Source organism: Rhinolophus sinicus, linkage group LG02 (genome assembly GCF_036562045.2).
Source record: "Rhinolophus sinicus isolate RSC01 linkage group LG02, ASM3656204v1, whole genome shotgun sequence".
Taxonomy (NCBI): domain Eukaryota; kingdom Metazoa; phylum Chordata; class Mammalia; order Chiroptera; family Rhinolophidae; genus Rhinolophus; species Rhinolophus sinicus.
This window is the reverse complement of record NC_133752.1, coordinates 192,123,583-192,137,190: the sequence shown is the minus strand read 5'-3', so window position 1 is coordinate 192,137,190 and position 13,608 is coordinate 192,123,583. Positions and strand designations below refer to the sequence as shown.

Below are 13,608 nucleotides of genomic sequence, written 5' to 3'. Positions count from 1 at the left end.
GCGCCCCAGTCGTCAGCTGACGAGGGGATTGCTTCAGGAGGTAGGGACAGAAACATACACAGCCTTGCAGGCCATACAGAGAAATTTAGATCTTCTTTCTTACTGTTGATGCATAAAAATATGGCGTGATTGGGAATTGCAGGTTAGAAAAAACTCCATCTGGAGGGTGGGTGAAGGGGCGAGATGAGAGGTCGAGGCCCAGCAGGTCAGCAGGGTTGGGGGGAGGGGTCCTTGAATTCAAGGTCCCGGTGCAGATGCTCCCCATCCTCCCATGGTTTTCCTTTTCCGGTCCCTTCTGTGCGTGCACTGCTGGTTTCCGGTAGAGGAACCAGACGTGGTTTTCCTTATGCTGCGGCCAGGCAGCTCTGACCATGACCCGTTGTCTGCTTCCCTGACCCGGGAGAGCTTTGTACTTGGCCCTGGGCTTCATGGATATTGAGGTGCAGTGTGCTTGTGCCCCGAGAAGCTGGAGCCCTTCTTCCTGTCTCACTTTGAACCTGTGTATCCCTGAGGACACAGAGGCACAGGAAATGCCTTTGGACTTGGCGAGGAAATCCAGGCGCCTAACACTGCGGCCCACCTGCTCCGCCAGCCACACTGGCCTCCTTTCTGGCCGGGGCTCATCCAGTGTTTGCCCAGTGCCTGCGGAACTCTCCTCTGGCCGACTCCTCCTCCTCCCCCCCCCCCCCTCTGGTGTGTCCTCAGAGAGGCCTTCCCGGTCTCTGCTGTTCCCAGCGCCCTGACCTTGTGCTCATGGCCTCACCATGGTGGGCAGTTAAGTGTGTGCCTGCTTTGTGCTCTTCTTCCTGAGTCGACCATTGGCTCTGTGAGAGCAGGAACGGGGGGAGAGCCAGGTGCATGGTAGGTGCTCCCTCGTTCTGTATGTTTTAAATGAATAAGGGACTCGAAGAAGCACCTGCCATGTGCCTTGTATGCGTCCACGTGGGACCTCATTGAATTCCTAGGCTGGTATCCCTGCCAGGCCCTGCCAGGTGAGAATGCTAAAGCCAGGCAGGGACTTGCTCAGGGCGTCACTGGGGCCTGATATTTCTGGAAGCAGCAGAGTCTCCAGGGAAACCTCTGGGTACCTGGGGAGCCACAGAGGCTGAGGTTGGAAAATGTGGGGCCAAAAACCCTTTTCCATTCAGCTGCCAGCCTTGCATGGGTGCCCAGGAGCAGCCTCTGCCCACTTGTTCCTTTAGAAGCCAAAAGCCGTTCCCTGCCAAGGGGGCCTCTCCTGTGTGGTCGGAGGTGGGCGGCAGGCCTTGAAGACTGGGGCACAGGGCAGAGGGGGGCACAGCCAGCAAGCCTCCGTGCCATCCTCCCTCGGTGCCCCAGAGGCGACAACAGATGGTTGGCGGCTCCCCCACTCCAGAAGCCTCTTTGTTCAGGCCCTGGCTGTCCGGACCTTCCTCCCAGCCTAGCCAGTGAAGGTCCTTGCAGGAAGTCTGCATCTCCTAGCAACGCTATTGTCTGCTCAGCCCCTCCCAGGGAGTTTACAAACAGCTCAGCAGCTGCCCTGAAGTCCATGCTGCCCCAGTTCCCCAGCTTGTGGTGTCTGAGACGTGGCTTAGCCTTCACCTTGCCCTTTCCTGTACCTCTGCTCCACATTTCCGACCCCCTCCCATAGTTCTGTTATCTACAAGTGCTGCGGCCGCCTCCTCCTGCAGGGCTGGTGATGGGTGTCCCTTACAGTTCAGAAGGGGCCCCCCATTTGTTCCCCCTCCCACCCTTCCTCCTCAGTCTGCCCAGACCCGGGAAGGGGCAGGAATTGGCTGGGTTGGAGAGTTCTTACTTCAGATCCAACTAGCCAATGCCGAAGTGCCTCAGAGCCAGCTGGCCTCTCTGCTGGCCATTGGGCGGACATTTGCTTTTCTTTTTGACAAAATTAAAACAACTGAAATTTTACCTTTATTAAAGTCATAGGTGCATATGGTTAAAACACGAAACTGCCCTAACTCCTCCTCACGCCCAACCAAGTTAAATGCACTTTCAACTCTCTAAAGCGCCCCCGCCCCGCAATAACCTAAAAATAAGCTTGTACTGTTGTTTCTTGATTTTTCAATTTTATGTAGTGTTACGTAGTCACTTCCTATTGTGTGAAGGTTTTTGATTTAGGTACTTAATCTCCAACTGTTCTCACCCACCCACACACAGCTTTCTTTCCTTCATCTTTTCAGTGTACACAGTTTTTTCTGAGACCTCATTCCGTGTTTGCATTATTACATGTCGGTAAATATTGTTCAAAGCTGAACCTTCTGGTGTCCGGAGACGACATTTCCTTGTACAACTTTGCTTTTCCCCTGCTTACTACTCGTCTTGCTTTTGGGTTTGCTCTGTTTTCTATGGAACTATCATTAATGTATTCCCACACGCTTCACTGAATAAAAGAAAACCCTCTCTCAAGTCAGACACATGCGTTCATCTGTTAGCTCCGGGTTTGCCCTCAGTGGCACCCCTCCTGGAGCCCTGCCCTTCTTGCTCTGGCCTCACAAGCTGCTTCCAGGCTTCCTACGGGTCAGCGGTGGTCCTGGGTCCTTCCTCCACCATCATCCTGGGAATCCTGGTCGCCTCTCCTGAGCCGAGGCACCAGTTCCCTGGAGGCCATTTTCTTGTAGCCCCTTGTGCTGAGTGTTGGATAGAGTATCGGCCCCTCTCTCTGTGGAGCTATTGACGTTTTCTTCTATTTCCCGCATCAGCTCCGTCTCCTGGCTTCCTTTCCTCTGTTTGCTTTGGTCTTTGACCTTTGTGTTGGAAGCTCTTCTCAAACGGCTGGTGTCCTTGGCTATTCTTCATATTTAAGAATAGGGTTTACACTGCCGTCCCTCCCAGTTGGGTGATGAGGACACGGGGCCGTTTCCTCTGTCATTTTTATGTAGTGGTGGGGACAGGCACCAAATGAAGATGTTTTGGTGCCGGGCCTGTTTCCCCGGAGAAGAATGTTCTCATCTCCTGCCTGGGAGGTAAAAGCTGGGCAGGCTGAGTTAAGGGTGTAGATGGGGGAAGGGACCTGGACATCTCACCCTTGGTATTCAGACCTCATCTCTATTTTCTGCAAGTCTCCTCATTGCTGCCCTCAGCTGGGCCAGGTTCCCTGAGGACACAGCCATCTCAACCCGTCTGGAAAGTAAAATCCCAATAGCGCCACGTGGAGACCTGTAGCCAAGTTTCCCGTTTGCACCCTCACCCACAGCCATCAGAACGGCCTGGTATGTCCAGTTCCAGGGCTTCTCATTGGCCCCCTCCCCTCTCCGAGTCAGTTATGTGGAAGATGCTGCACCTTCCAGAGCTTTTGTTGACATCGCTTGTCGACATCAGCTGCCTCCCATGCCATGTCCATGTCCTTACAGGTTTGTATTTTTCCGCCCATTCATTCTCATCTTAGTGGCATTCCAGGGGGAGGAGTGGGGCAGTGGAGATGAACCGATTGAATTGGTAGTAGGATTGCCAGTTTCCAAGGAGAAGGCCGAATCTCAGAGAAGTCAGTGGCTTGTCCAGGGTCCCACTGCTCATGTATCTACTGTCTGGTGAGGGCTGTAATGCACACAGCAATTTACACAGCAGCGGGGTGTGCCTGGCAGGAGGAGGAGGGACGCAGACCAGCCCCCTTGCCTGCATTTAGTGTTCCATTGTGGTCAGGGTTGGGGGTGGCCCCTAAAGATGACTGTGAGACAGTCCCGGGGAACTCTGTGATCAGAGAGCTGCAGGGGGGCCAGAGTTCAGAGGAGGGAGATGGCTTCCTCCTTGCTTTATGCAGGCACTCTTTTCTCAGTGTGTGGCACGTCACAGTTTTACCGCATATTATTGCCTTAGCACGTTCTCACCTCCCAATTACCTGGCGGAGTATCTATTATTATCCCCATTTTGCACCTGCGAAAGAAAATATTGGAGTAGGCTAAGAAACTTGCCTGATTTCCCAGAGTGTTTGCCAGAAGCCAGACTCATCCTGGGTCTGAGTCCTGGGAATTGCTCTGTGCCAGGCTTGGCGAAGGAGCACAGAACAAGTTTCTCCCTGGGAAAAGTGTGAACGCTTGTTAAGGGAAGAGATTCCATGCATGAAAGAAAAAAAGAATGATGGTTCATTCACCCAGTTTCAGATTTGGGACAAACTTAGCTTCCTGGAATCGAGCCCCAAATGAAACATCTTCCTAGGTGGAGAGAATGCAGCCAGGAGGAACCCAGCTGAGGGCCGCAGACAAGGCCACAGAAAGCCTGAAGGCCGGTGTGCTGCCAGGAGGACGTGTTGTCTGGGAGTGGCGCTAGCTGGCCGTGGCTCTGGCACAGGCAGGAATTACAAGAGCGCAATCGATCAGAATAAAGCCAGATATTCAGAAGAGACCACTAGATCTTCAGATATCAGAAACAGGAGTCTGGAGGGCAAGAAGCAGCCATAGGTAGGATCAACAAAGGACAGAAAAGCCACAAGAGAGGAGGCGAGAACAACAATTGGAGCAGCTCGGAGTCAGGTCGTTTGTGTCCTTGGTGGCAGAGCCCCTGCCTCCAAGGCTGGACGTATCCATTATTGTCCAGGGTGATCCTTGATCACTGAAAAAAGGGGAAAGAATATTCTCAGGCCCCTATTGACTAAGCAGAGAAGATTTCTGTTCAAAGTGATCAAAATTAAGTTTTCCAGGCTCATCCATAAGTTATCTGAAATATGGACTGCCCCAAGTTTTTCCAAATAACCGAAGTGTTTCTATGTAGCAAAGATGGGTAGGCCAAGAGGCTGGCTTTAGGTGCTGAAGGTGTGTGGAGGATGTGAACTCGGAATGGCTAGGTCCACCCAGGGTCACAGGTTCCACACACAGTAGGTGCCCAGTGAGTTGAATAGACAGGTGTGCCTGCCTTACCTGTAGCTGGGAATTCGTGAGGACTCCTGATCTGGGGGACTGCTGGCAGAGATGGCTGGGATGTGCTTAGCGGATCCTCTCTTGAAACCCTGGGGGCCCTCTAGGCTATGCTGTTGGAGTTGTCCGTTCAGGGGGCCACACTGGGAGGGAGGCTGGGTGGAGAGCAGTGGCTTGGACTGTAGCCTCCTGTCCAGGCTGCTTCGGGTTAGAGAAGCTGCCGGTGAGGAAAGGAAGCCTCGAGTCTCAGAGTCGGAAGGAACCTGTAGAGTGTCAGCTGCTCGGAACGCCTTTATTATATGTGCTGCCGAAGCGAGCTCTCAGAATGCCTTTATAATGTATCTGCTAAGAGCGACCTAACCTGTTGCATGCTTCCACTGGCAGAGAACTCACTACCTTATATTTCTGAAATTATTTATTTTTTTCTTTTCTTTAAAGATTTTATTGGGGGAGGGGAACAGGACTTTATTGGGGAACAGTGTGTACTTCCAGGATTTTTTCCAAGTCAAGTTGTTGTCCTTTCATTCTTAGTTGTGGCGGATGCAGCTCAGCTCCAGGTCCAGTTGCCGTTGCTAGTTGCAGGGCGCACAGCCCACCATCCCTTGAGGGAGTCAAACCAGCAACCGTGTGGTTGAGAGGACGTGCTCCAACCAACTGAGCCATCCGGGAGCTCAGTGGCAGCTCAGCTCAAGGTGCCATGTTCAATCTTAGTTGCAGGGGGTGCAGCCCACCATCCCTTGAGGGAGTCAAACCAGCAACCGTGTGGTTGAGAGGATGTGCTCCAACCAACTGAGCCATCCGGGAGCTCAGTGGCAGCTCAGCTCAAGGTGCCATGTTCAATCTTAGTTGCAGGGGGCACAGCCCACCATCCCTTGCGGGAGTCGAGGAATCAAACTGGCAACCTTGTGGTTGAGAGTCCACTGGCCCATGTGGGAATCGAACTGGCAGCCTTTGGCATTAGGAGCACAGAGCCCCAACCGCCTGAGCCACCGGGCCGGCCCTGAAATTATTTCTTATACTAGGCTGAAGTCCTAGGATCTACCCCTAGGACCACGTGTGTCCCATCTGACCTGGGCAAAGTCACCATCACTTCACTGTAGCGAGTGACTCCTAATATTTTCCCTCCAGGCCTCAAACATCCAGGACAGTCCTCATTTCCTCTCCATCCTAGTCCTCTCCTGCTTGTATGCATTTGTCTAGTTCATTTAAGATTTGGTATCAAGGATGGAGCAGAAGGTTCCAGGTACCTGATTGTCTAGAGTAGGACAGACAGAGAAAGAAAGAGAGACCATCCTTTCCTCATGCCGGATGCTCCTCTCTAGACTGGAGGGCCTGGTCACTTACATGTCCCCAGGGCCGAGCACAGAGGCTGTAGTGAGTATTTAGGGAGATACAGTTACTCTGTTTCTCTGGGGCCTCATCAGGGCACCAGAACTGGAACAGTGGTCAGAAGGGTGGTCAGGTGACAATGCCGCTGGCTGAGAACCCCGTTCCTAATTTGTTTTTGCTCCTATGTCCAGGGCCAGTGTATCTTTGTGTTTGTTCCTGGGGTGTGTGTTGAGCTGTCCATTTAAACACCCTTGCTGGGGTGTTGGGCGTGGTGTCTAGCATGGCTCTGTGATTTCCTAGGAAGGAATTGATTTGTCCAGATGGCCAGTGGGCTGGTTGAGTCATCTTGAGATTCTGTCTTGCTCCTATCTCTGAGAATGTATTATGGACTCAGTAATGATTCTTTAAAGGAAACTGTCAACAAATTGGTTATTATACAGACTGGCGGGCCCCAGAGCCCTGATAAAAGGTCAAGAATCTTGAGTTGAGAGGCGGATGAAATTTGACGAGTCTGACCAGTTGAATGCAGAGCCTGACCACGTGACTCAGGAGGCTGCTGACGTATGTGACACAGGAAAGGACGGGAGCTCAGGCACCAGGCTCCTCTCAGGCGTGGATCGCAGGACGCCCCAGTTTGGAAGGGCGGTTCCACACGGAGGGCGCTGATGGACTTTGGCCCCTGTGGGTTCTCTGGAGGGTTTTATCTTTGGGGACTGGAAGTTAGATCACCTTGGGGAAGGTGCAGCTTCCCAGCTTGTGAGAGGGCTGAGCTCCTGAGCACAGAACTGAGTGGAGGCGTACCTGCCTGCCCTGCCTCAGCCTCACCTGGAGCTATGACCCACGTCCATCCTGTCATTCCTTCTGTGTTGACTGAGTGTGTGTAAGTGCTGGGGCCCCTGGTAGGTGTTGGGGGTAGGCCTCAGTTCCTACCTGCAAGGAGTTTGCAGTCTCGAAGAAGCAATAGGGAACACACCATGGTCTGCTCAGCGTGAGCTCAGCCTTACCTCAGGCGCCACACTCACCCCCACCCCCACCACCCCGTCCTCTCAGCAGCCCTTGTTACCCCCAGCTTATAGAGGAGAAAGCTGAGGCACACCGTGCGTAATAAACTTGTCTGAGGCCACACAGCTCCTACATGGTGGAACCACAATCCACAGCAGGCCGTCTGCCTCTGGGACTCGTGGCTTTCCTGCTACTTCATGCTGCTGCGTGGACTGGAAGCTCGGAAGGCTGAGTGAGAGCTCGTGAGCTGTGAAGTGCACATGGCAACAGGGCAGAGGAGGCCGCCGAGGAGGCTGCGGCACCTCAGCTGTCTCTGGGAGTCAGTGGAGGGAGCAGAATGTGCCCTCGCGGGGAAGCGTGAGAGGCCGTGACACGGCCGGGAGACTCCAGAAGTGCTTTTATGTGTATTCCGCTTGCTGTGGCTGTGTGAATAGCTACCCCGACACCACCTGTGTAGAACAACCATTTGTTTGTTCTCGGATAGTACAGGTCAGGCATTTGGATGGGATTTGTCCCTGCTCTGATGCCTGGGTCTCAGCTGCAGAGCCCAAAGGCTGGAGAGGAGTCACCTGAAGTCTGGTTCACTCACCGTGTGGCAGTTGATGCTGGTGTCAGCAGGGGCCTCAGTTCGTCCCACATGAGCCTCTCCATGGGCGCTGCATGTGGGCTTCTTCACATGGTGACTAGGTCCAAGGGCAGGCGTCTCTAAGAAAGAACCCGAGGACAGAGACCTTTCCTAACCCCAACATCAGAAGTCACGAAATGTTAACTTCTGTAGTCACCCTGGTCAGTCCAGATGCCAGGGAGGGAACAAGGTCCCATCTCTCAGCAGAGCAGTGTCAGTGTCAGAGGGTGTGGCCATCTTTGGAAAATACCATCGACCACAATATAGCCCGACCCAGCTTGGGATGGACACATCCGTTCTACTTGGCCTTGTGTGGTTTGGGACAAAAGTTATTAGCTATTTGCTGAAAGTTTTTAGCACACAGATTTGGCTGGATGCATCCCCCCCCCCAGATACGTTGCCGTTCTTGTCAGTGATGAGTGGTCTGGAGCTCAGTGGAGATGCCTGCAGTCACCAGATGTTCTGAGCTGCTGCTGTACCAAGCAGGTGGCACACAGGGTCCTCAGCCCTGTCAGGGGACACTCGCCCCTGAGGAAGTCAGGCAGACAAACAGTAATGGCCATGACATCCAACACTCAGAGCACTGCTGAGCGCCAGCCACTCTTCCGGACACTATACATACTCACTTCAGCCTCACAAACACCTGTCGAGAAAGGTACTCCTGTTATCCCCCATTTAACAGATGAGGAAACTGAGGCATAGAAAGGCTCACAGCTAACTGGTGGCAGACGCAAGTGGCAAACCCTCTGCTATATGTCTGTAGAGGCACAGTCATAGCACAGTGTAGTAGATGCTATGGGTCGTGTTTATAGAAGGTGCTACCTGAGGGCCCCTCACCCCCACCCTGCAGCTGGAGACGTTAGCCCTTAATAGGTTAGAGCAGCTGAGTGGTGTAAAGCACCCCAAATATGTTCTTTTCCAAATTGCTTTTCCAACTTTTGCTCCGGCTGAAGTTCTGCACGGCATCTGCACATCAGCAAGTCCCTGGAGAGAAAGCACTGTCCTGGGGTGGTGGCCAGGGACTTCTCGGGGGTGGTGGTGTCTGACGGGTTTGATGGGTATTAGGAGAGCAGAGGGAAGGACGCCCCAGGTAGTGGGAACAGCCAGTGCAAAAGCACAGCGGGTGCAGTACCGGCTGAGGAAAAGGGGTATCTGGTTTTGGCTGGGAAGGAAGCGTGAGGGGTGGGCAGGGACCGAGTCACCCGTCCAAAGACCTTGAGTGCCAAGCCAAAGGGCTGCACTGGGGAGCCTGGAAGGCCTTTGTGCTGCAAGGGATTTCAGGACTCCGTTGAGACCTTCCCCTTGGCCTTGCCCCTTCACTGGGCACCTTTCCTCGTTCCCCTTCTCTTGGCCCCTGATCTTCCTCCTGCACCCTTCCTTCGTGGTGTCCTCTGTTGCACTCCTCTTACTCCTCTCCACACTCTCTGTCCTTCCTCTCTCCTGGCACATCCCTTTGCTTCTAGCACCCTGCAGGCAGTCGCCTTCATTTTGCTGACCCAGCAGAAATCCTCTGACCAGCAGACTGATTACAGTGTATTGCTGTATTTATAGCATAGCGTTTACAACATAGTTCTCTGCTGTTGGGCGCTGTTGCAAATTCTGTGTGTCTTTGTGGGGATGTCCAGCCGCGTCCTGATTTAGAACGAGCTGGCTCAGCTTCCCAAGACATTTGTGCTATATTTCAGGCACCTCTCATATGTCTGGTGATAGATTATAGTGCTGTGAAGATTAAGGAGTATTGCAGGTTGTGGAATGGATAAAGGGTCTGCTGTCTTACTCGTGCTCGGAATTTCTCCTGAGATCCCTCTGGAGAATGTTTTATTGTAATTTTGTTGTAAAATTGTGATCCATAACACACAAACAGAAAAGTGCATCAAACTAATAAGTAATTGTAAAGCCAGTAGCCTTGCACCCCAGAGTGTGCACGCTGCCAGCTGCCCCGTGCCCATCCTGACTTCCCGTCCTGCAGCCTCCATACACAATCTGGAATTTCTTCCTTGCTTTTCTTTACGGAGTACCCGGTGGTGGGCACAGGCATGCCTACCCAGCACGACTTATCTGTGCCTGGTTTGGATTGCAAATGGAATATTCACCGTGTGGGTTCTCGTGTCTCAGGGCTCCCTGTTGCTGCTTGTGACTGGGGTTCTTTACTTCCATTGCTGTTTAGAATTCTGCCGTCTGTTTACCCACCCTGTTGATGTGAGTGGTTTATTGTGGACACTCTTTTCACAGCCTTGGTCATCTACAACTTCCTGAGCCTGTGCTATGAATACCTCGGGGGAGAAAGTTCCATCATGTCAGAGATCAGAGGGAAGCCCATTGAGTGAGTAGGAAATTCCCTGGGGCCTCCCCACGCTCTTTCCTGGGCCTGGCGTTCTTTGAGCTGCCCTGGTGGCAGCTGGGCACACAAACCTTGTCTGCCCTTGACCTTGACCTGCTGTGCCTCTCCTGAACTTCCTGAGCAAGGCCATTCACTGGGACTCTTGGAAGAGCCTCTGGCTCTTTCTCCTTTTCTCTCTTCCTGTCCTTTCCTGTTTGCCCGTTTCTCCCTCTTGCAGTTTTCACATTCAGTGTTTTTCAGGTTTGTTTCTTATCCCAAGGCCCATGCAGCCCTGCTCCCTCATGCTTTACACAGTTGTAGACATTTTCCAATGTCTCCCTGTGCTTGGCCTTGGGATCTCTGCCTCACCCCCACCCCACCCTGCTCTACCCTGGCTTGTCTTGATGTGAGGGTGGGGGGGCTACCCACGCCCAATCTATCCTGAGTCCTGGCTCTCTGCTCACCTTTCTGTCTGCTGTCTCTTCCAGGTCCAGCTGTATGTATGGCACATGCTGCCTCTGGGGAAAGACTTACTCCATCGGATTCCTGCGCTTCTGCAAGCAGGTCTGTGCTCCCAGCAACTGCCCGGGTCGAGCTGCAAGCTGGGGACCAGGAGCCAGGGTCTGTGTCTTAGAGCAGGGAGCAGTAGCTGCAGGAGCTCCTGGTTGACAGAGTGGCAAAGGCAGGCACAAAGCCGGGAGGGCCCTGCTGCAGGCTGCCCTGGCTGCCTTGGGCCCGCCCTGTGGAGTTCCCATTGCGTGCGAGACACCCCAGGGCGCAGCACCCACTCCCCAATCGGTTAGTGATGCTGCTGCATTAGCAGGGTGTGCTCAGAGGGACAGCGACAGGCGCCCTGGGACTGTCTGGTCCAGCCTTGGGCAAGAAGTGGTCCTAGACTTGCTCATTTGACCAAGTCTCCGCGTGCGTGCGAATCCAGGGAACTCTGTGGGGCTTCTAGAATCTCAGTTTGGAAACTTCTCATCAGCTGGAGCTAGAGGGAAGGAGGGTGGAGTGTCTGCATTGAAGATACATGACCCAGCAGGCCTGAGCCGCCTCTGTTCTCGTCCCCATTTCCCAGTTGGCAGTGCTGCAGTCGGTTTGCTCAGCGCACCCTGTGGTCTGGAGTAGCCTGGGCCGAGGCCGTGCGGTGCTGTGGTTAAGTGCACGGGCCTGGGTGTCTGACCATCTGAGTTTGGTTTCTAGCTTCTCCTCTGACAAGTGACCTTGGATAAGTTACTTACCGTCTCTGAGCCTCAGTTTCTTCTGTAACATGGGCATCGTGATACTTCTTACCTAAGGGATGGTTAAGGAGCAGGTGAGGTAGTGGATGTGTTAACGTGTGCTGGCACGGAGCCCGCTGCCTCTTGTTCAGGGAGGGCAAGTCAGGTGTCACGCCCAGCCAGCACCACCGTGCCTTGGTCTCCTCTGGGGCTGCTGTCAGCCCCTCCACCATCTCTAAGAGTAGTCACCAGGGGGAAGGAAACCCACAGCCGCTCACTGGCCAGCTCATAGGCTTTCCACTCCTTCTCTGCAGGGCCACTGCCCGTGGCACAGACACACCCGCAAAGCGTCTACCTGGATGTCCCAGGTCTCCAGGACTCATTCCACATCCTCCTCCCCTAAGGTTTTTCTAATTTCAAAACCTCCCCACTGCAGGGAAAGAGTTAAATTTGTCCTGGGCTCAGGGTGGGGCCTTTCAGAGCCATTGTTTACCAGTGGGTTTGGCCGCCCAGGGCCCCCGCTGTGACTCACCGCTTCTTTGATGATTCTGTTGTGTACAAAGTTTTGATCCCATGATCCCTAGCTCCAGTCGCCTTGTTATAAATTATTCCCAGCCCTGTGGGCTCGGATGTTCCATTCTTGTTCCTGGAGGTGGCAGGGAGAGGTAGTAAAAGGAATGGGAACGTAAGAAACCTCTGCACACCTTTCCCATGTTGGAGAACGAAGGGCAGCTTTGTCCCAGAGGCGAAGGAGCTGAACCTCCTGGAACGTTTGTCACTTCTGTCATTTCAGCTTCTCTGTGCCTCAGTTACCTCATCTGTAATGGGGAGTGGGGGTGAGGCTGCTGTGAGCACCCAGTGAGCTGACCCAGGGCGACTCCAGCCTATGGCCAGGCCCTGACCTCGGTGCCAACAGCTGCTCCTCCCTTTTCCTCCAAAGGTGCTGGTCCCCCTTCCTCCAGGTGGGGTGGTGGGGCCCGGAGTTCTGGGGGGTGTGCTGACAGCAGCTCCCATTGCACCTCTAGCCCTGGGGCAGGTGCTTCTGGCCGCAGCCCCACAGTGCAGCTGCCAGGGCTCCCCTGCAAGCCTCGCCCCAGTCTCCAGGCTACGTTCTCTGCCCCAGGGTCCTTGCTCTATTTGGAGCCACACTAGCTTAGCCTTTCTAGCCACTTCCACCTCCCAGAAGGGGCCTTGTCACTTAGATGTACTTGATTTCAAGAGAGTGGTCTGCCTGTCCCGTCTCTCTGGCACGTTCCTATTGGGCCCTTCTCCAGTGGCATCTCTTGTCTCCTGCTCCTCCATTCCTCCATCAGACGTCCTTCCCTTCACACCTTGTCTTCTCACATCACTGAGTTACACTGTCATCGTCTCACGTATTCTGCCACCTCTTCCAGACAGCTGTCCCCTCGGTGAGGACACTGGCGTCCCCCCTGTCGCCCTCCGTCCCCTGGCATCCAGCAGGTCCACCTGGCCAGAGACGGTGCTTGGTACATGGTTTCTGTACTCATCCCGACTCTCGGCCTTCTCCCCCAACAGGCCACCCTGCAGTTCTGTGTGGTGAAGCCGCTCATGGCTGTCAGCACCGTGATCCTCCAGGCCTTCGGCAAGTACCGGGACGGTGACTTTGAGTAAGCAGTGGGTCTCCCCAGGGGCACGTGGGAGGAGAGTTGTGCTGGGGTAGATGGCCCTGCCCAGAGGCTGATGTCCTGGCTTAGGGGAGGGGGTGGCCACAGACTGGCCACATTCCTGCAGCCAGGACCTTGCTCTGAGAGGAGGCCAAGCGTGGCCCAGCCTTCCTCACACCTCCCTGTATCCCTGAGCTGCAAGGTCCAAGCCGGGCAGGGGCAGCCATTGCACGCGGCCCCACTTCTGGCACAGGAGCGAGCCATCAGCATCCATCCCCCTCATGTACAGGCTACAAAGTGGGGCCCTGTGGGTAGGCCCAGAAGGAACAGTGACCATTCCCCAGATAGGGAGCGAGAGAGTCAGTCCTGAGAGGCGGGTCTGAAGTCCCCGGGTAGCACATCTCTCCTGTGTAAATTGTCCACAAACATCTCATTTTGGGGGTTAGTGAAAGTGACCACATGGCTGTGTGCTGGTAGACACTTAACGTGCTCCCCCTGTACTCTGCACGATGCCCCGCCAGGGCAGGTGACAGATAGGCTCAGAGCGGGACGTTCTGGGGCTCAAGTGGAAAGAGCACAGCCGAGCACCCAGTCACCCTGGTACCTCTCGTCTGACCAGCAGACTGAGCTCCCCACCCCA

The 13,608-nt window shown here is 54.2% G+C and overlaps 1 protein-coding gene across 2 annotated transcripts in view; it reads left to right on the top strand.

Moving 5' to 3' along the window:
- TMEM184B (transmembrane protein 184B) overlaps positions 1–13,608 on the top strand; it is a 47,382-nt gene that overhangs the window by 27,312 nt on the left and 6,462 nt on the right. For both annotated transcript variants that reach the window (XM_019752964.2, XM_019752963.2), the window contains exons 4-6: positions 10,036–10,126; positions 10,612–10,687; positions 12,880–12,971. In XM_019752964.2, the coding sequence (XP_019608523.2) occupies positions 10,036–10,126; positions 10,612–10,687; positions 12,880–12,971 (259 nt within the window). The remainder of the gene's footprint in view (positions 1–10,035; positions 10,127–10,611; positions 10,688–12,879; positions 12,972–13,608) is intronic.